At 44.7% G+C, this 19041-nt stretch overlaps 1 protein-coding gene across 5 annotated transcripts in view; it reads right to left on the reverse strand.

The window, feature by feature from the left end:
• Positions 1-4943: 4943 nt before the first annotated feature.
• Positions 4944-19041, reverse strand: part of LOC143182437 (uncharacterized) — a 282085-nt gene continuing 267987 nt past the window's right edge. Inside the window, exons 4-9 of one of the 5 annotated variants that reach the window (XM_076383419.1) lie at positions 17838-17983; positions 12672-17666; positions 12222-12386; positions 10470-10617; positions 6898-7144; positions 4944-5194 (exon numbers count right to left, since the gene is read on the reverse strand). In XM_076383419.1, the coding sequence (XP_076239534.1) occupies positions 4969-5194; positions 6898-7144; positions 10470-10617; positions 12222-12386; positions 12672-17666; positions 17838-17983 (5927 nt within the window). In that variant the 3' untranslated portion in view covers positions 4944-4968. Of the gene's footprint in view, positions 5195-6897; positions 7148-10469; positions 10618-11501; positions 12387-12671; positions 17667-17837; positions 17984-19041 lie in introns of those variants that run through there. The other 4 variants (XM_076383418.1, XM_076383420.1, XM_076383421.1 and 1 more) reach the window with 4 other exon arrangements.

A 19041-nucleotide genomic window follows, 5' to 3' on the forward strand; every position in this document is an offset into this window, starting at 1 on the left:
GATCCCCGAACACAATGCTGTCCAAGCTATACTCTCCAATTGATTCGCGATTCAGAACGTTCCCAGTATCCAAGGGGCTGCCCCCACCACGTCAGTCGCCAGCTGAGCAGGAGGCGGAGCGTTATCCCCTCCATCGCTGCTCGCGACACGCCCCCAGCGGCCACTACTTTTGAATCCTACTTAGCGAGTCGAATGGGCTGACTGTGCCTTGTCTCCTCTACTGTGCTAGCTCCTGATAGTACGTTCAACTTCTCCACGAAGGAAATACAGTATATATTCGCTGAATGCTCGAATTATTCTCACGGATACATATTCAGAGTTATCCTCACCACTTGGGGCGGCCCATTTAGGTTCCCTCTTCGTCTTCGCCCCCAAAGCCTGAACGAGGCTCAAGTTTCGTGCCCTGGCAGCTATCTGGTCGGTCCCCAGCTGCGAGCATTTAGCGAGTAAATACTGTTATAGGGTGCAGAGGGTGACAAAGCAGAGTCAGGGGCGCCACTCGTGGACAGCACTGCTCGAATGCCTCGACGCTCGTCTCCGTTCTGCCATCGAAAGGACCTGGGCGATCTTGGAGATCGTCGTCCGCGGCCGGTGATATGTCTCTCGCCACTGATCGAAACGGAAATCTACTGAGCTTTTGGTCTTCCTGGGGCACCGAGTGCCCCGTGTTCTAGCGTTTGGAAGGAAGCGGGACTTTTGAATTTTAATGAGAAAAGAGACCCGTCGACACGTCCACCCTGTCGCGGGCTTTTGATTTGCTTTGATGTTACGTCGCTAACGAGAGGCGCGTGAATAACTTAACTGGCTGGGAAATTGGGAAATAAGATTCTCAAGCTGGCGTGGTCTTGCGTTCCTGAACCGTCGCTATTACTCGTTGCTGTGGGATGCATCTGTGGCGGGTCATGACCTCGTTCGCGTGGCGTCTAATTTGTTATTCGTTTTCTGCGTGACTGTATTTGAATTTATAGTGATGGGGATGTAGGTTGAGGTAAGTGGAGGACTGAAATTTTAGGGAATTTGTTTTTTAGAATGAGGTCATTGACTGTGCCACATTGCAAATGTACCAGCTGTGGGCTCAGACAATATTTCTTATTTGTATGGTCTTGTGGTCCTTGTGTTTAGAGTTTTAGTGACTCTATCATGGAATACTATTTAACTGAAGTTGCTTTATCGATAATAGAGTGCTTCTAAATATCAAAAATTAATTCCATCTATGGAGCTTTAAATATCCTGACCAAATACATACTAGAAGAACTATTATAGGCTTTATTTATTACCTTTCTTTACTGCTACAGTAACGCATACTTTTGAGTGGCAGTTATCTAAACGTGACTTTGGTCCACTGTATTTTTGATTATTTTATACAATAATCTAACGTTAAGAGACTTCAGGCTCTGAATCTACTGGAAACCTTTCCCTTTTCGAACAGATTTGCTACTAGATATTGCCTCGAGTACCCAAAAGTTTGTGTCTTTCATATAATTCCAGCTGTAACTAGCAACGAGTAATTAGCAGTCCACAAATTCGATTCAGGACTTGCTAGAACCACAAGTGGCGCAAGAAGAATTCGCGCGACCCTCTACGTCTTTTGATACTTGCATCTCCTTTATTGTCTGTCTGTTACGTGCTCAGATCTACTGAAAGCTTCACCCTTTCGACGCGTCGCCCACTAATCGCAAGCTCTCCAGAATATGCAGATTTTCGAGAAGTAAAGAAGCCCACGAATAGAATTTCAGGAACGCTAAACTTCCATAAATTATGCGATTCTTATCCCTAACATCGAGAAGTGAACGATAAGCAGTCAGCGAGTGGAAGGTTGATCGAAATATTCTGAGCGAAAGATTCTCGACCCAAAATACTCCTTGAGATACTTGCTCGCGTATGCTAATAATGTTTTAACATTCTCTCGGTGAGCTTTTGTACATGTTTATGCGTACGTGCATGCGAAGGAACATTTCTCGCGTCACGGAGCTAAATTGTGCGACGATGATGCTGGATTCTGTGAATACAAAAATAAGGATGTGTTCGATACGATATCGTTCGAGATTGAATCGTCAAAACGAAAGGGCGCGCTGGAAACGAACTTGAAAATAGAAAAGTACCCTTCGATTCTACGTTTCTTTTTTAATCTCTCTTTTATATAGCGAGATATCCTGAAGACCCTCGAAGTTTCTCCTTAAAAAGTGAGTATAGACTTCGTCGACTAAAACTCGAATATAACTCCTGGTACTGACTCCTGCTTCTATTATGTGATTAAGTAGTCATTCTTAATTTCTTATGTACAAGATTCGTTTCTTTGTGACCATGGAACATCGAGCCAAACACTGTGAACCAGGTGGACTTCTGTCGTATCAGAATTAAGGTGGGCAGCGACAAATTCTAATCTAGAAATCTTGAGGAGTGACAACCGAATTTTGCAAGCGTTTGGCTTATATTAATAGTAATATTAATAGTGGTCTAAGAAAAGGCTCGAGCAGAGAAATATTCATACAAATAAATGACTTCTTTAAGAAACAGTAGAAAGTTAAATTCGATTCGCGATCTTCAAGCGATTTCTTTCCTTCAAGTTATCTCACTTTATCCTCATTTTAATGAGCACTCTGCAACCCCAAATTATTCCATCCTTTTCTCAGTCCACGTAATGCCAAAGACTTCTAAAAAATACCTAATCATTTTCAAACTCTGTCACACCCCGCTTCAGTCACACCACGTTAAGGAGTATATCGTTACAAAATTGTCTCGCGGCTCAAAAAAACGTCGGCCTCGAGCCGACAAGGGTTAAAAAAGGATTTCAACGTGTCGAATGTGATCCCTGTGACGATGCAACACGATGACGCCCCGATAAAAGAACTCCACCTTGTATAATTACGTGTATAGGCATCTAAAAAACGATCAACCGGGTCGTTACTCTGACGTCGGCTCCTTTGCAAAAATATCGCTTTAAAACTACCTTTCCCGTGCGCGTTATCTCCCATCGTGCGCGCGGACACGAGCCCGCGCTGATAAAACGGAGAAAAGAAGAATACGTGTGCAGGGCAACGCCTAAAAGTGTGGTCGTGTTAAAATGAAGCACCCCATCGTCTCATCTGCCGCGTTACACGCGGCTAATAAGTCCTCCAAGTAGAAACACCCCTTGCTCATCTCCCTGTCGCGCGACCTACACTCGTGAATGTTAATGTAACATTCAGCTCTTCGCCTCTAACTCGACAGCTGCAAGATGCGTTTGAATATTCTGTTGTCGTTCACGTAACTAAACCTACGATTTATAGAAACTCGTTAACTATAGTCGAGACAAGATCATCTGGTCGCTCTGTCATTGAGCATGACTACTTTTTCTCCATTTTTGCTCGTGCCAGTAAAATGGCTTTGAGGTAACAGGTGATTTTGTAACTACTATATTTCACATTCCTATCTAAACACGCATAGTCTTTTAAAAAAGGTTTCTGTATCACTTGGTTATCTTAGGTTTTGTACAGAGTGTGGAAACTATTCGTGACGTCTTCTATCAGTGAGCGTTGAGTGCAGCTTCATTTGTAGAGATTTGTTGAAATTCTTAAGTGTGAAGCTGCTTATACTGTAAAGAAGAAAAAGTTTACATCGAATTTCAATTGCATTAAAGTAGGTTTTCATTCGTTACAGCGTTCATTCAGGGGAATTAAAAAATGGAAACGTGGGAGTTATCTAACTTTGTACTACTTAAATTGTGTTATCAAAAGACTGTGAAAATTTTCTTAGGCTTTTCTAAATTTTACGTACTTTTTGAAACTGTCACAAGTAGCTTCATACACCCTGTACATAATTATAGCCTAATTCTATGGCCTCAGACTTTCCCCAACGAGTTTCTAGTCTCACAATTACAATTTACACATCTCCCTTCCATTTTCCTTTTAACTCTCGCGCCAAAGAAAACCAGAGTTCTTCGTCGCGAAAGCACGATAATTTCACTTTAAAAACGCGTCAAGTATTTATAAATTTCAAAAGTATTCTTAACGAATTAAGAGGGTGATCGATACTGTCAATGGACAGACAGTACTCCACCCACGCGAATGTTGAGTTAACACTTTGTCTCCCTAATTAATAAACACGATCGCAGGCGATCAATTTTTTCGCGGATAATTCAACTTTTGGATAGTAATTCTTAATAGGAAAATGGTTTCTGCTATCATTATACTAGCAGATTATCACGGAGAAATAACGACGAATTATCCTACATCGCGTCGAGAACCGACAGTAAAAATATTCTGTAAACCACTCGCATCGCATTCTTCGCTAATCCTACCTTATTTTCATCGATCACAATCGACTGACTTTCTCTTTCCTGCTTCGATCCTCTCGACTGATAACCACTCAGATTTCTCCCGATGCTTCAGAAGAATCTAAACTCTTTCAATCTATGTACAAGAAAAACGAACTTTGATATTGGAGAAACGTGTCGGAGAAGTCATCGACTTGTTCCACTCCACCGCAAGCAGCGACGAGGATTCTCTTAATTCGGTTCAATCTCTTTTCCTTGTCAACTATGTGGACGACGAATTTTCAGTAGAAACCTTATTTCTAGGACAGAAAACTCCTCGCTGCCTCGGTAGAATGGAAACACACACAACAATCATCCCACTCGTTCCACGTAAGCCTCGAGCAACAATATTCGATAAGTTCTAAACATAATTCGCAAGACTTTGCCATGCTAATTTTATCGAATATTGCGCAGTGGTAGAATCTCCTGTTCTACAGTCTCTGACTTATTAATTTCCCATGGATTCTTGTATCAAAAGCAACGCAGAACGAGTGCAAGTATCGATCGCTCAATCACAGCTCCATCGAACATCGGTACCAGTCTCAACAGCCCTTTAACTCCGAATCCCTCGGAACCTCATTTTTTATTAGCATCCAACTTCAAGAGACGCAGACCCTAAAAAAGCTGCCTTTTCGAGGACCAGGTTCGCTCCTTCAAAGATCCAAGGTCGAGGATCATCGACACTGCTTCTGCTCGCTCGTGACAGGGTTCAAGCTCGCCACCGACTTCTTCGACGACCTCTTCCCTTCCAGCTTCGAGGCTCCGCTGTTATCGGAGCCTTTGGACACTCTGCACGGCTTGCTATTGGTCTTCTGATCCTTGCTCGACTCCGTCACCTTGTCCAGTTCCGCCATCGCCTCCTGTATGGCGTTCTCCAGCTGCATGTTCAATTTACGACTTCTAGAAAAAGAAACGGGGGGCCACGAGAGAATCGTGGAGTTAGTGCGGAACAGTGGGCTGAGGTGAGACTGAGCGAGCAACAGCACATCTAGGGACATCTAGGGTGATCTACGCTGCTACTTTGCTACTTTGCTGATCGAGACACCCTTCGGTTCTTGAGGGGTGGAGAAAGAGACCCTTTGCGCGCTGTGAAGAAGGGGTCTTTGAAATTGGAACGATACACGGGAATCTTGACCTTTTTGAACAGTTTCGAAACAGTTTTCTTCGACGTTTTAGATTTTTTTGTACAGTCTGTTCTTCTGGAAATAAAATTAAATATCCCTTAAATGATTCACTGTATTCTATAATTTTGTTCATTTACCCGAAACACAATTTTAGAATATACTGTTTATTATATCATTCATTCTCTATTTTTTGTGTCATAGAGTTGATCAGTTTGTTGGATAAGTTTATGAATTTTGATGCAAACTTTCGGAACAAACTGTACGCATATTTCGAAAAGATGAACTGTAATATGAAAAATATTAATTTTCGCGTTTTAACGGTCAAGCGAAGCCGTGTTTGATTTCACAAAAAAAGAGCGCCGAATTCCATAAATAATTCAACGAGTTCTTTTTTAATGTCTGCTGGAGAGCCCCGATCTCCCAGCGAAAATTTAAATACCCGACCGTCGATTTTTCGTTAAGCGGATTACAAATGGCGAATGACATTTTCGTTAAAAGATTTTCAAGCCCGTGAAAGCTGTCACGTCCATTTCACGTTTTTAATATTTCACCCGCGCGCGCGTCGATCGCGCTCACCCCCTTCGGGGAACGCGATCGTATTTTCACCGTCGTCCAGCGATTTCCGTGTAAACGTGTCACATTTCTTGCGCGAGTTCACGCCACGGAGGAGCACACCGAGAAAATGGGAAGTTGTATATCGATAAACAGCAATACTAAAGCGAGAGAAATAAAATTGCAGGTACACTTCGTAAAGGGTAGATTAGAACGCGCGACTGCGGCGAGTCAGAGCGAAAAGCGTTCTCCAACGAAAGGCTTTCTAAAAGGGACACTCGAGAAGCGTTTCTACTGGTAAAAGAGTATTGCGAGGTAAAATATCGCAGCTACGCAAAGGTTTCCTTTAAAGTGTGCCAGAGACTCGATATCATTGGCTGCTGGTTTGTTAATAAACGCTGTGCAAAACTGGTCCACCGAGAAAATTCTGGGAATAATTTTAACACGTCTGGGACCTATTTTGCAAAGCATTTACATGTCTCAGTTTGTTGGATCGCTTGTTTTCAGCGTGGTGGATCAACGATAGTGAAATACGAAACAAGGGTGAGGTTCCATGAGACCTCGTTAAGCAAACTTTTTAACCCTCTCGATTACTTACAATTTAAACTACCCTTATTCTACTTTTGAGACTATTTTCTAATAGAAGTAGTTCTAGTAAAGCATAATTTACCACATTCCCTGAAGAGGTGTTGCCTCTATACAAAGGATCTTCAACAATTTTCTCTCTCAAAAGAAAATCCTGCCTTCATCTTCCCTAAACGACACTTTTAGAATTGAATTACTCTATTAACCCACTGACCGCCACAGTGGTCATCAGTGACTGAAGTGCCCGTTTCATAAGTCACTATCGTTCTTCCTCTTAACACTCACGGTCCCCAGGAGGCTTCAATACTCAATCAGACACCCGAACGAGGTGGTGCGACTCACTTCCTAAACTTTTTTCGGGCTCGGTGGTGCGCCTCGAGGCCTTCGGAGAGGGACTTGAGCGCCTTGACCTCGACCTGGCTCCGACCTCCCCCTCCCCCGTACCAACGGACCCAAACCGTCCCCGATGGGCCCAGGGACTCGACCTTGCCCGGCCAGGCCGAACTTCCTCTTGCGGCGCCCCACACTAGCTCCCCCACCTCCAGTTTCCTCTGGCTCTTCTCCTCTGACTTTGCCTCGGCTACCACGGCTTCTAAATAATTCCACGACATTTTTTTCTCCGTTCTCTGTCTGTCTTTCGTTGCACGATGCTTTTTATCTAACTTTTTATCTAGCTTCGATTCAGGCCCCGATTGGTGACTTCAATGATTTCAGTGATTGGTGGTGAGGGTAGAGTTACTTCTGGGGAAGCGGGACGAAAGTTGCGGTATCGTGATTTGAGAATCGAGGCTTTTTTTTGAGTATTTAGTGTCTGATATTTTTCTGTGATGCTGGTTTTGAGAGATTTTAAGTAGAGCTGTGTTGGAGTGGGCTTTGGGGTTTGGTACTGTTTGAGGATTTTATGTTATCTTTTTTTAGAGTGGACCACCAGGGTTGAGTATCGCTAAAACGATTTAGTAAAGGCGAATCCTATTGATCCAATGGGTAATTTAATATTCAGAATCCTCAGACAGTACTGATCCTAAGAGCTCGTACCAAGGGAATTTGAAAAAGAGCAGATGGTTGCCTGGAACCCCATTTTTGCATTTCTGTACATGTATTTTTATATAAAATAATTGGAGTTATTGTGAAATTAATTCCCATTAGCTGCTGAAAATGTCAAGCCCCATTTAGAACAGTGTAGTTTAACAAAATACCACAATTTCGTTAATAAAAATAGCATTACTTTTTCGAATGCACGATTTCTGGTCACGATGTCGCGAACTTTCGTCTGATTTAAGTCGTGCGTGAACCTTGATCATTAGGTGCAACGCATAACAGTGAGATGATTATGGTGCGTGCCTTACGAATTGGATTAATCTTGGACTTCCTAATCGATGCCTCTATCTACCATTATGTTTCTATCAGACCTGGGCAGTAATTAAATTATATACTCAAAACTGATTCTCGAGTTATTCGAAGAAACAAATGACCCCTCTGAATTATTTCATTATTTTTTATTCTACTTTGGATTCAAAGAAACGACTCTGTAACTTTGTGAAGAATTAACAAAAGCTTCTGATTTAATAGAATATTAAAGAAAGCTGTCCCCAATTATCACAGTAAGAACTAGCACTGTCAAGATTCGAAACACAATTATCATTTCACACCTTCAATATCCCCCATGAAACTACTTCTTCCCAAAATTTAGAATTGTTTATCATCTCACCTGAAACAATCCTCCAAACTAAAAGAGAAAAAAAAATTAATTTCAAAAGAATCCACTCAACCTCCCCCACAAAGTAAAAATAAACCTTCTCCCTCTAACCCCTCTCTCACCCAGAAACATTAACAAAATAATTCAAATAAACCATTATCTCCTTCCTGCCCAGGTCTGATCTCCATCGTGACGCTCGTCCAACAGTGTGCTTCTTGCTCACGCGTGTGCTCGTTAAAACAAATCGATTAGTAGCTTCATTCAGATGGTGGTAGGCGAGACCAATGTGGAAATGAGATGTCGTATGGGTCGGGCACATGCAATGATTCTTTCCCTCCCAGCGATCATGACCCACTGATTCATCGCGCCAATTTCGTGTCGCGTCTCAACTTACGTGTCACACCTTCCCCCCACTCTTTTCCCTCGATCATGAATTTCATCGAACGATAATTCCTCCCTCATTTCGCCCAGCGAATCGTAAGTTTCCCATTTGTAACGATGCAATAAAGTCGCGGATTAACGCGACGAGCCCTCCTCCCTGCGCCGCCTGATCCTGGCCTGTCCCAGGACGAAAACGCGACGATCCCGACTCCAAGATTATGCACATGCGACACGTGAGACGTGTGAGGGTGATTATGTACAAGAAATGCCGCGATAAATAAACTGGTGAGCCACACCCGCGCCGAAATGAACGCACATGAGTGGAAGCCCCTCTGGAATGGCACGTGACAACTGTGGACAATGGTGGTTCAACAAACCTGACAGCCAATTAGTAGAAACGAATGGGATGGAACGCAACAAACTCTTCCGTGTGGGGATTATTTACAATTTATTAATCGGACGTCACCGGCGTTAAACTTTTGTGCAGCAAGCGATCGAGTCTCTCTGGGAGGATGAATAACGTTTAGTAGTGGCCTCACTTACCTGCGTCGTACTCTCGTGACAATTAGACGGCCTTTCGAACAGTAATTAGTTCTCATATCGGCCAACTGAGGCGATCGTGAACGCACAATTTTGAGGAAGTTCGAATTTTTTGATGGCGAAATTGATGACGTGGAAAGGAATACTTTTTGGAGACTATTTAGAGAGCCTTGATATTTAATTTTAGAATTTTTTAGTGCTGCTGTGTTTAATCATTTTTTATAAAAAATTTCGAAAATTTGTGTATGTTCATGGTTCAAGGCTAGAGCTAAGTCAATTTTATTTTAGAGATTGCACGCTAATGATTTATGATTTTAAGTAGATGCCTCGTGCGTAATAAAAGTTGTCTGACTATAATAGAAGATGTATTCCTTTTCCACTTGTCGAAATTTTAGGAGCCAATTAATTCAGCCAATGGTAAACATCCGCGAGACTTCGTTTCTCTTCGCATCGAGTTTCGAGGCGACTGAATCCTCAACATCGCTTGAAAAGCGTTACCAAAGCGATCACAATGCAATAAACGTTAATTTGCCATGCAGTTGTGCTGTTGTGCATGCGGCGAACGAAAACGAAGGTGAAATGAGAAAGCAGCATACAAGTATATGAATGCAAATTAGCGAATGATGTGTCGCAAGAGCATGCAAATGTTTGATAAAAGGATAGCGATATGGAGAAAGTCTGGTTGGAACGTAGTTTCTTGAATTATTGCTAATCTAGTAATCGATATTGCTAGAGCCAGAAGCACTCTTAATAGTAACATTCGTTATGGAGCAGAAGTTGACGAAAGACGGAGTGAAATTTTGTTGAGAATTATGGCCAGGATGAAATCAATTGACTAATTAAGATTAATTAAGGCCAGCTATCTTTAAAATAAAGGTAGAAATAAACAGTTAACTTCGTTTTTATTATTCACACTGCCTTTCGTCGAATTCCTTCTACAATGTATCATTTTGATAAAATAACTTTCATAACAATAAAATACTAGATTCTATAAATTAAATTTTGACAGAAAATATTTCCATTTCGGCTTTAGATTTTTAACGAAACTTCACTTTTTAAACAGTGAACTTTTACCAGAATAATTGCAAGCTTTTTATGAATTTTGAAGCATTCTTTCTGAAGAGTTTCATCCATGAAATAATGAACCTCCGATAAAATTGGAAAGCTACTAATAATTAAATTTTTGATGGCTATTATCAAAGTCGATTATCAAAATGCGATTGTCCATTAGTTTAGTTTGATACTGTTTATGCAACTAAGGTACGATTAACGTCTAAGAATACCATACAATACTGACCATCTTGGTCTTCATGCAGGGTAGAATGCATGGAATGGATGGAGTCCAGCTTTCGCTTGATTCCGCGGCCGAGGGCATGTTCCCTGCCCTCGCACCTCACTGTGCTCACCACACCTTCCGCTTGCTTCAACGTCTCTGTCGTATAGATCTGTCAAATACAACTCGATCAACTCAGGCACAAGCCTACCAAGTCGCATGCTAATTATCATTTCGATCTAACCGACCGCCAAATCTCTCATTTCGCTAATAACCCAATTTCTTAATCATTATTTTCTCTGACAAGATCCTCATCGTTTTTTCGACCGAGCGTGAAAAACGTAAGTTGAAACTTAAAAGTGTTACGAAATTAAAAAACAAAGGGAAAAAAGTACGACACGTGATCTACTTTCGACTCGATCAGATAGGCACACGACAAACGATAGAGAACATTTCACGCGATGAGCGTGTCCAAAGAGAGAGAAAGAAAGAGAGAGATAGAGAAGTAGAGCAATTGGAAAACTTACATTTTCTACGCTATCGATAACCGAACCAAACTGTCACGTACAAAACTGATCATACTTCGTTGCATGCAAACGTGAACTGTATACCAACGAGACAAAACTCCAAACTCTGATTACGCATGCTCATCGCAAAGTATACTCTCGTTCGTTTCGATCAATCAGGAGAATGTATATCAGATAACTTCTACCGAAGAGATATTGTTCAGCAAAAATTTATTTTTCCTCTCTGCCATTATAAAGAATCATGATCGTATTTTTTTTGTCGCCCCGTTAACACACGGTTGATCATACAAGTTACATTATTGCAATGTACACTTTTAAATAATAACGCTATAAAAAATGCGACGAGCGACCTGCTCAAAAGTGTCTGCGCGTTAAAACTGAATAACGTTAAATACAAACTAATTACAAAACTTAATAGTATCGGATTGAAAACCGCGTTGATAAGGCCCTCGCGGGAAGGGGAATGCCACTGATCCATGAGTTAACTATATCAAATGTACAAAATTAATCGACCCCTACGAAAGAAAGCTCACTCCTCCGACGATGAGTCTGTCTCCTCACCGTCGTCAGCCTCCTGCGCGTACACGAACTGATTGTAAACGTATGGATTGATATAGGCCTGCTTAGCGGGGGAGTAGTTAACGACAGCAATCCCATTAGGGTCAGACCTGTAGTTATACAAATGAGGATAGAGGCCAGCTGGCGCGGCAATGCCAACACCCACGAATTTTTGATAGCCCTCGTTCTCAGGATAATAAGGAACACCGACAGTCTGACTGTCCAAGGGTTTCTCCTCTCTACTCTGATCCATCTCTTCCTCGACAACCTGCTGTACAACTCGAGAGTCGATCTGATCACTCTCTACGCAAGATTTCGTATCAAACTTGGCCTGTGGCAACATAGTATAATGCGCGTGGTCTGGCACTAGGGCCTGCTGTCGGTAAACGTTTGCATTGGGAACGTAGTGCTGGCTATGATAGAGGATCGGCTGATAAGGGGCGTGACCTACGACCGGCAACGTATTAACGTCCATCTCAGTGTAAGAGACGTCCGACGTGTCTTTAAGGACGCTTAGCTGATCTTCCACGAGGGAGTGGTCCATTGTGTCTGAATATATGGAATGATTTGGTGATGATGTGTCCATATGCTCCTGTGAGTCGTATGTGTTTTCGGGGTGTGTCGTATCGGCTGGCTGGTGCATGTCTGTTAGGGTTAGATGACGGTTGACCTGCTCTACATGGGTACCAACCTGGATCCCAGTAGTCACCGTCGACTCCACGTAAGTTTTCCCGTGGAGACCTGGCTGACTAAGCGTGATCTCCTTCGTGGTGATACCCTGAATCCTCCAGTCCTCCGACGCCACTGGCACGTCGCCTGAGTCCGGTTCGCTGCTCGACACGCAATGAACCATTGGCTGGAAAAGGGGGAAAAGATCTTTCACAAATTCCCTACAAAACTTAATTAATCTACTTTTAATCCTGGTTGGAAAAGGGCGAACAGAATCTTTTAGGAATTGTCTACAGAACTTAATCTACTTTCAAACTTGGCTGGTGAAGAATGAACAGAACCTTTTAGGAACCGTCTACAGAGAACTTAATCTACTTCTTAACTTGACTGGAAAAAGCTACATGTAAAGAAACGAACAAATCTTTTAGAAATCCCTTACAGAAGTTCATCTACTTTCAAGCTTCTATATTACCGTGGATGATGAGTGATGTCTGGCTGTGATTGGCGGCGCCGGCGAGGCTGCTCCATGCGTGGTGGTGTCCACAGCAGGGCTGTTGGACCTCTGACTATTTCCTGGGCTATGGGTCGTAGTGTCTGGTGGAGATCCCTGTCTCATCATGGCTGACTGTGCCATGTTCGCTTGGTTTCCTGCTGTCTGCGTCGACACAGAGTGTCTTGCCATCAGTGGACTGTGCTGGTCGCTCTGCTGAGCTGTCTTCTCTACCACAGTCGTGCTACTGCTGGCAAGGACATACTGCTGCTGCTCCAGGTTCTGCTCCGAAGAGGGCGAGTTCACGCTGCTTTTGGGGGACGTTGGCGCCTTCCCCTGGATCATGCCAGAGCTCAAAATGTACGACTGATTGTGATCAATGTTCAGGGAAGGATCAACAGTTGCTCCATTGGACGGCGCGGCTTGAAAGTTGGGTATCTGATTGTTGGACACCATGGTCGTCTGCTGCTGCACTATGGTAGTGTTCTGTTGCACGAAGGTAGTGTTCTGCTGATTGGGGGCCGAGGAAACGGCGATGTTCTGCGCGGTGCCGCAGGGTACCATCAACGTCTGACCATTCATCTGGATGAACTCCTGCTGACCCTGCATGTTAGAAGGACGCACCTGCGAGGCGTTGAACGTCACCTGTTGGTTGGGGCTGACATTCGCGACTATTGGACTCAGCTGGTTCCCAAATGACGTGGTACCGTTCACTAAGAACTGGCCACTGTTGGGCGAGAGGAACTGCGCGCCTGGGCTGTGCTGCTGAATGATTTTCCCGCCAGTTGTTTGTGGTGCGCGGATGACCATGCCAGCAGGACCCGCTGCTAAGATGCTTTGGCTGGGATTGAAGATCCCACTGTGACTCTGCACAGGTGTCAACACGTTCTGACCATTCACGTTCTGTATCTGTAGTTGCATGCCAATGTTCCCTGTGTCTTGCAGCAGAGTGGCTGTTCCATCAGCAGACATGACCATGCTTCCTATGCCAGGGACAATAAACTGCTGAATGGTGGGGAAATTTTGGACCATCCCTGCAGCACCGTTCAGCAGGTTCACTGGCTGGAGAAGGTTTATTTGCTGAGCTGGCTGGGGGTTCGTTATGATCTGCTGTGCATTGAACTGCGCCGACGTTGTACCCGCTTGACCATTCATTACCAATTGAGCTGGGGCACCACCTTTCCCTGGGACGATAGTCAACGCTTGCAGCATTGGCCCGCTTATGCTCTGAGTCTGAAAGTTCTGCTGCGCGAAGTTCGATTGCGACTGCATCAGCATGCCAGCGTTCTGCTGGGAGGAAGCAATGTGTAACATGGAGGCCACTGTCTGGGGGTTTGCTTTCCGTTTCTTGTAAGCTTTCTTCTTGTTCATCGCTGACTCGGGCGACAGTAGCGCTGGCTGCCGATTGACTATTCCCTGATTCGTGTTGACATTCCTTGCGACGTCTTGGTTCGCGTCTATGATCGACTGGGCGTTTTGTATCACATTACCAGTGGCGACTGTCAGGTGTGGGATTTGAACGTTCTGTCCTATGCTGTCCATCGTCATGACACCAGGTTGGATAAGTACGGGAGTCTGTATAGTGTTCACTAGCACAGTGGGCTGGCCTATGACCTGCTGCGCCACGCCAACAGCAGGGATCACCTGACTCACAGCTCCTGTCACGCTGGTAACCATAGGTGACACCGACAGAGGTGGCATGGAGCTCGAGTTAGAAATAATCTTGGGAGGTGGTGGCGCCATAACACCATTGATAGCTGATCCTGTGCTAGCCATTATCAGCTGGCCACCACTGGACACGAGTATATGACCAGGAGGCAAGGTTGACCCAGCAGGATGCTTCAGTATTCCACCAGATGTAAGAACATTGTGGACCTGAACGTTGGATTGAGGCTGCTGTTGTGGCTGCTGCTGCTGTTGTTGCTGTTGCTGCTGCTGTTGTTGGTTCTGAGGTTGCACTGGCGAATTGGTACTGGCCTGAGGTACTTGAATACTACTGACGACACTCTGGACCATCTCCAGTGGTGACTTCGAGACACTCACCGCCATTGATGGCTGAGTAGTCGGCAAGGAAGAATGCGTAGTAACAACAGTAGTTGCTACGTTTGTCAGAGGTGCCGATGAAGCTTGATGCTGAGGTTTGTTCGAAAGTATATCTGGTATGGCAGGATTCGGCATTCCAGAAGGAGTGTTGATCGAAACTGTAGCAGTGTTCGCTCGACCAGCCAACACAGAGGTGATGGTATTGCTGCTGACAGTGTGTCCACTTGCCATCGTCGTTATAACTGACGATACACCGCTGAAATGATTTATAGGTACCCTGGACATAGCGTTCACAGTATGAGGATGTGGCTGGTAGCCTTCCAAAGACGACTGTCTCGTAGCTTGCCTTTTCGTCACCTGAGACGTCGCTATATTATCTGAGACAGAAGGAGACGTTTGCAACGTAGGCGTACTCGAAGGAACACCGCCTGAATTCGTCGCGACAGAGCAGGGGGTCTCAGAGCGTTGCTCTTGAACACTGCTGCTCAGTGACGACTGCGAGGGTTGCTGTGCCTGAGGTGTTAGAGGCTGAGATGGCACCTGACCAGACGTGGCAAGCGAGTGAGGTGTCGGAGGCTGCGAGTAACTATGAGGCGTCGAAGGCTGAGATGAAATTAGACTCTGTGGCGTTGCTGGCTGCGATATTCCAGGTGTCGACGAGGCTGGTGTATCCGAATTCGCTGGGCTACTGGTTCCAATAGGCGACCCATGGCTGGTGCTCACAGTGCCACCTTGTATAGGTCGCGAGTCAGCCTGCTGTTGGTTGCTTTGGAACTGTTCCCCAAACGTGGACGAGGTAACAGGATCCTCGCGTTGGTCTGAATGCATCAGGTACTGTCGTTGCATTTGCTGTTTATACTGATCCTGCGTGTACGACTGTGTATCAGCACTAGTGACACAGCCCTGACAAGGACTGCTCTCCGAGTCTGTTCCTCCGTTGCTTGACGTGGGGGTCATGCTACTGTGAACTACAACAGGCGAGGTCGCATGATTCTTCACGGAATTAAACGTTGAAGTGCTGGTGGGGCTAGCACCGGAGGAAGGCTTTGGTTGTGGAAGATAAGCGTTATTAGGGACGTGCGATCCATGACTCGCCTGTGGCGCCTTGGAGTTATTAACCATTCCCACTTGCGAGCTGCTGATGCCAGTCTGCCTCGATATCGTGCTGTTTAACAGAGCAGTCTGCTGTGCCAGGTAGCCACTAGGATCTTCCAGGAACGATGGACCACTGCTGTTAACAGTCGAGCCTATCTGACTGTTATTCTGTTGGTTTTTCTCATTGAACTCGTCAATGGGACTCGACGCAGACTGATCAAGGCTGTTGCTTCTGACATCCGTGACACTATGCTGGCGCTGCTTCTTCACCATCACTTTGTTAGGCTTTGCTTTCTTGCGAGCCACCTCGTCGGTCCAGGTAGTAGCTTGTGGAATGTGATGATGCAGAGGTGGGACACGATCGAAGGAGTTGCAAGTGATGTTCTGGACAGTGCCTGGGGAAGGCTGATGAGAGCCCGATGCTGGTCTGTTCTGCTGCCAAGGCGGCGTTCTTGAGGTGAAATGCATATTACCGGGCTGCCCGTTTGGTCCCATACCAGATTGTGCTTCGACAGTATGATTGGTGTTCGGGCTCCTTCCCGCTAGGTTAGGCAAAGCGTACTGCTGCTGATGCTTCACATCAGCCCCCTTCGAGGCGTCGAAATTCCTCACAGGATATTGCACCTGATTCTGTGTGTACATGCGTTGCACATTCTCGTGCGAATTGCTTGGCAAGTTACCATTCTGCACCACGTGGTGCCGCTGCATCTGATGGTTGTGCAGCAGAAGCTGTTGCTGCTGCTGCTGCTGTTGCTGAAGTTGCTGCTGCTGCATTTGCTTCGCGTTTAGATCTTCGTCTGTGACGGATGGTGCACGATTGTGTCTGTTCTGAGCCTCAGCAGTGCTGATGGTGTTCATCAGAGGTCCAGGAGCTTGTTGCTGCATGACATCCAACGAATGATGACTGAACTGTTGATTAGGATACTGTGGCTGGACACAGACTTGAGGTACTTGTTGCTGATGCGCCTGTTGCTGTTGCTGCTGCTGCTGCAGTTGCTGTATTTGCATTTGAAAATGATCTGTCGGCTGGGTCTGCATCACGTGCTGATTAGGCTGATGCTGCTGCGTTTGCTGCTGCATTTGGTGCTGATGCAGCTGATGCAATTGAGGATGGAGGGCGGGCTGGGACACTTGCGAGGGTTGCATGTGATGTACGTAGTTCTCTGTCGGATGCTGAGCGTTGTAGTTCCCTGACTGTTGATCGACTTCCTGAGTTAAATGTTGCTGCTGCTGCATCTTATGCTTCTGCATTTGCTGCATATGCAACTGCTGCTGCTGCTGCTGCTGTTGTTGGTTTATGTGATCCTGCTGTTGCTGCTGCATCACGTGCAACGGCTGCTGATTCAATTGATTTAAATAATGTGGAGCTTGTTGCTGCGTCAGCTGATTCACAACCGCGTTCTGATGCTGCGGCTGCTCTTGCTGCTGCAGGATCTGCATGTGCTGCATCTGCTGATGATGCTGCAACAGCTGTTGAGGTTGCTGTTGCTGTTGCTGCTGCTGCTGCTGTTGATTTATATGTTGCTGCATAAGCTGTTGTTGTTGTTGTTGTTGCTGTTGCTGCTGCTGCTGCTGTTGCAGTATCAACTGCTGGTGTTGCTGCTGCAACAACTGCTGCTGCTGCTGGGTCATGTTGTTAAAGTTGGCGCCCTGCTGATTCATGATCAGCGGGTTTCCCATCAGCATCCCCGACATGTTATGCTGACCCAACCTTTGCTGAGGGTTCCTCGTTGCACAGCCGTTCACGTCCTGATTCTGCGAGGGCGAATTCAGAGTCTGATGACAGATCTGCTGATTGCTCTGCTGGACTTGCAAATTGGGGATTGCGATCGGCCAGACCTGGAACATGAATTATTTCTTTGGCATGAGTCTTTGTGAATGGGATTTTTTAAAATAATTTCTCAAGGATTATTTTAGAATTATTTTTTAAATTCACTATTGTTCATTATTTAATACTTATTTTTTAAGTCTAAAAAAAGTAGAATTTATTTTAGTTTATTGACACATTACCTGCGATCCATTTGGCACCGTTGAACCTTGAACTCCAGATGCTGCAACAATGGCTCTCTCACGTTGTGCCATGAGTTGTGAGACGGAGACTCCAGGAAAAATTCCTATCCCTCCTAGTTTCCTCTTCTTTTTTTTGTTGAGACCATCTGCAAAATAAAAGAGAAGACTCGTTAGTTAAATTTTGATTCCACCAATCCAAGGACATTTCTTAGGGATTAATGACATTCTAAAAGGTAGTAATTCTCCATGATCACGGAAAATTAAAACCCGACTCGTTTCCCTAACTCTAATTTTGACCCTTCACTGGTTACCCGAGCGCCGCTTCAGGCTTCTTAATGAACAAGTGTTTCATTTGGAGCCCCAGCCGCAAGGTTAAATCCCATTTGGGGTAACAATTCAGAGATTCATTTGCCTTCCCTTTATGCACCGACTCCTCTTAATAGCAAATTTTAATCTATTCCTAAATGATCTATCATAATTATATCAGCACCAATTCTTCAGAAAAAAAAGAAAATATTAAAAATATTATCTCCATAATATTGCTACCCAAAAGATTTTTAATCTCACGAACTTTCTTATCCTCACGTATTTATCAGAAACTAATTACTATTACATTAAAAATTACATTAGTCCCACGCAGAATTCTGATTACACTTTGAAAATTTTTTTACACTTTCCAATCCCACATTTTTTTTACAAAATCCAAAGAAATAAACACTCTTATATCGTCTAAGCAAGAACGAAACCTTTCGCTGCAATCAATGGTCGACAAGCCGCCATAACAAGCGTTCACACTGCCGAATTACCTGGATTTACGGGGAGAACGTGAAGGCAGGATAGTAAAAGGGTGCCAAAGGGGATGGTTTTCAATGGCGGTCTTTTATCCGTGAGCCTACAGCGGATAATTATTCTCCACGGCTTCAATGGGGGAAGATAATTCGGAAATGGAAGGAAGGAGGCTGAAGAGGTCGTGGCGGAGCGGATAGAGGGCTCACGGGGGATGGGGGTGGAATGTAATAATGAATCCACCTAGGAGAGGCGAGGCAGCTTGTCTGCAACGGAGATAGTAACCCGATTTCCAAGGGGCGAAGATTTGCGTAAAATCTTTGAGGCGTTTCGTGGCTTCCTGAACTAGAGGGGGATTCGTGTGAACGCGTAAAATTCCGCTTCATCGCCCTTTGGCCACCCCCAAAAATCTGCAGTC

This window comes from Calliopsis andreniformis, chromosome 8, assembly GCF_051401765.1.
Source record: "Calliopsis andreniformis isolate RMS-2024a chromosome 8, iyCalAndr_principal, whole genome shotgun sequence".
Lineage (NCBI taxonomy): Eukaryota > Metazoa > Arthropoda > Insecta > Hymenoptera > Andrenidae > Calliopsis > Calliopsis andreniformis.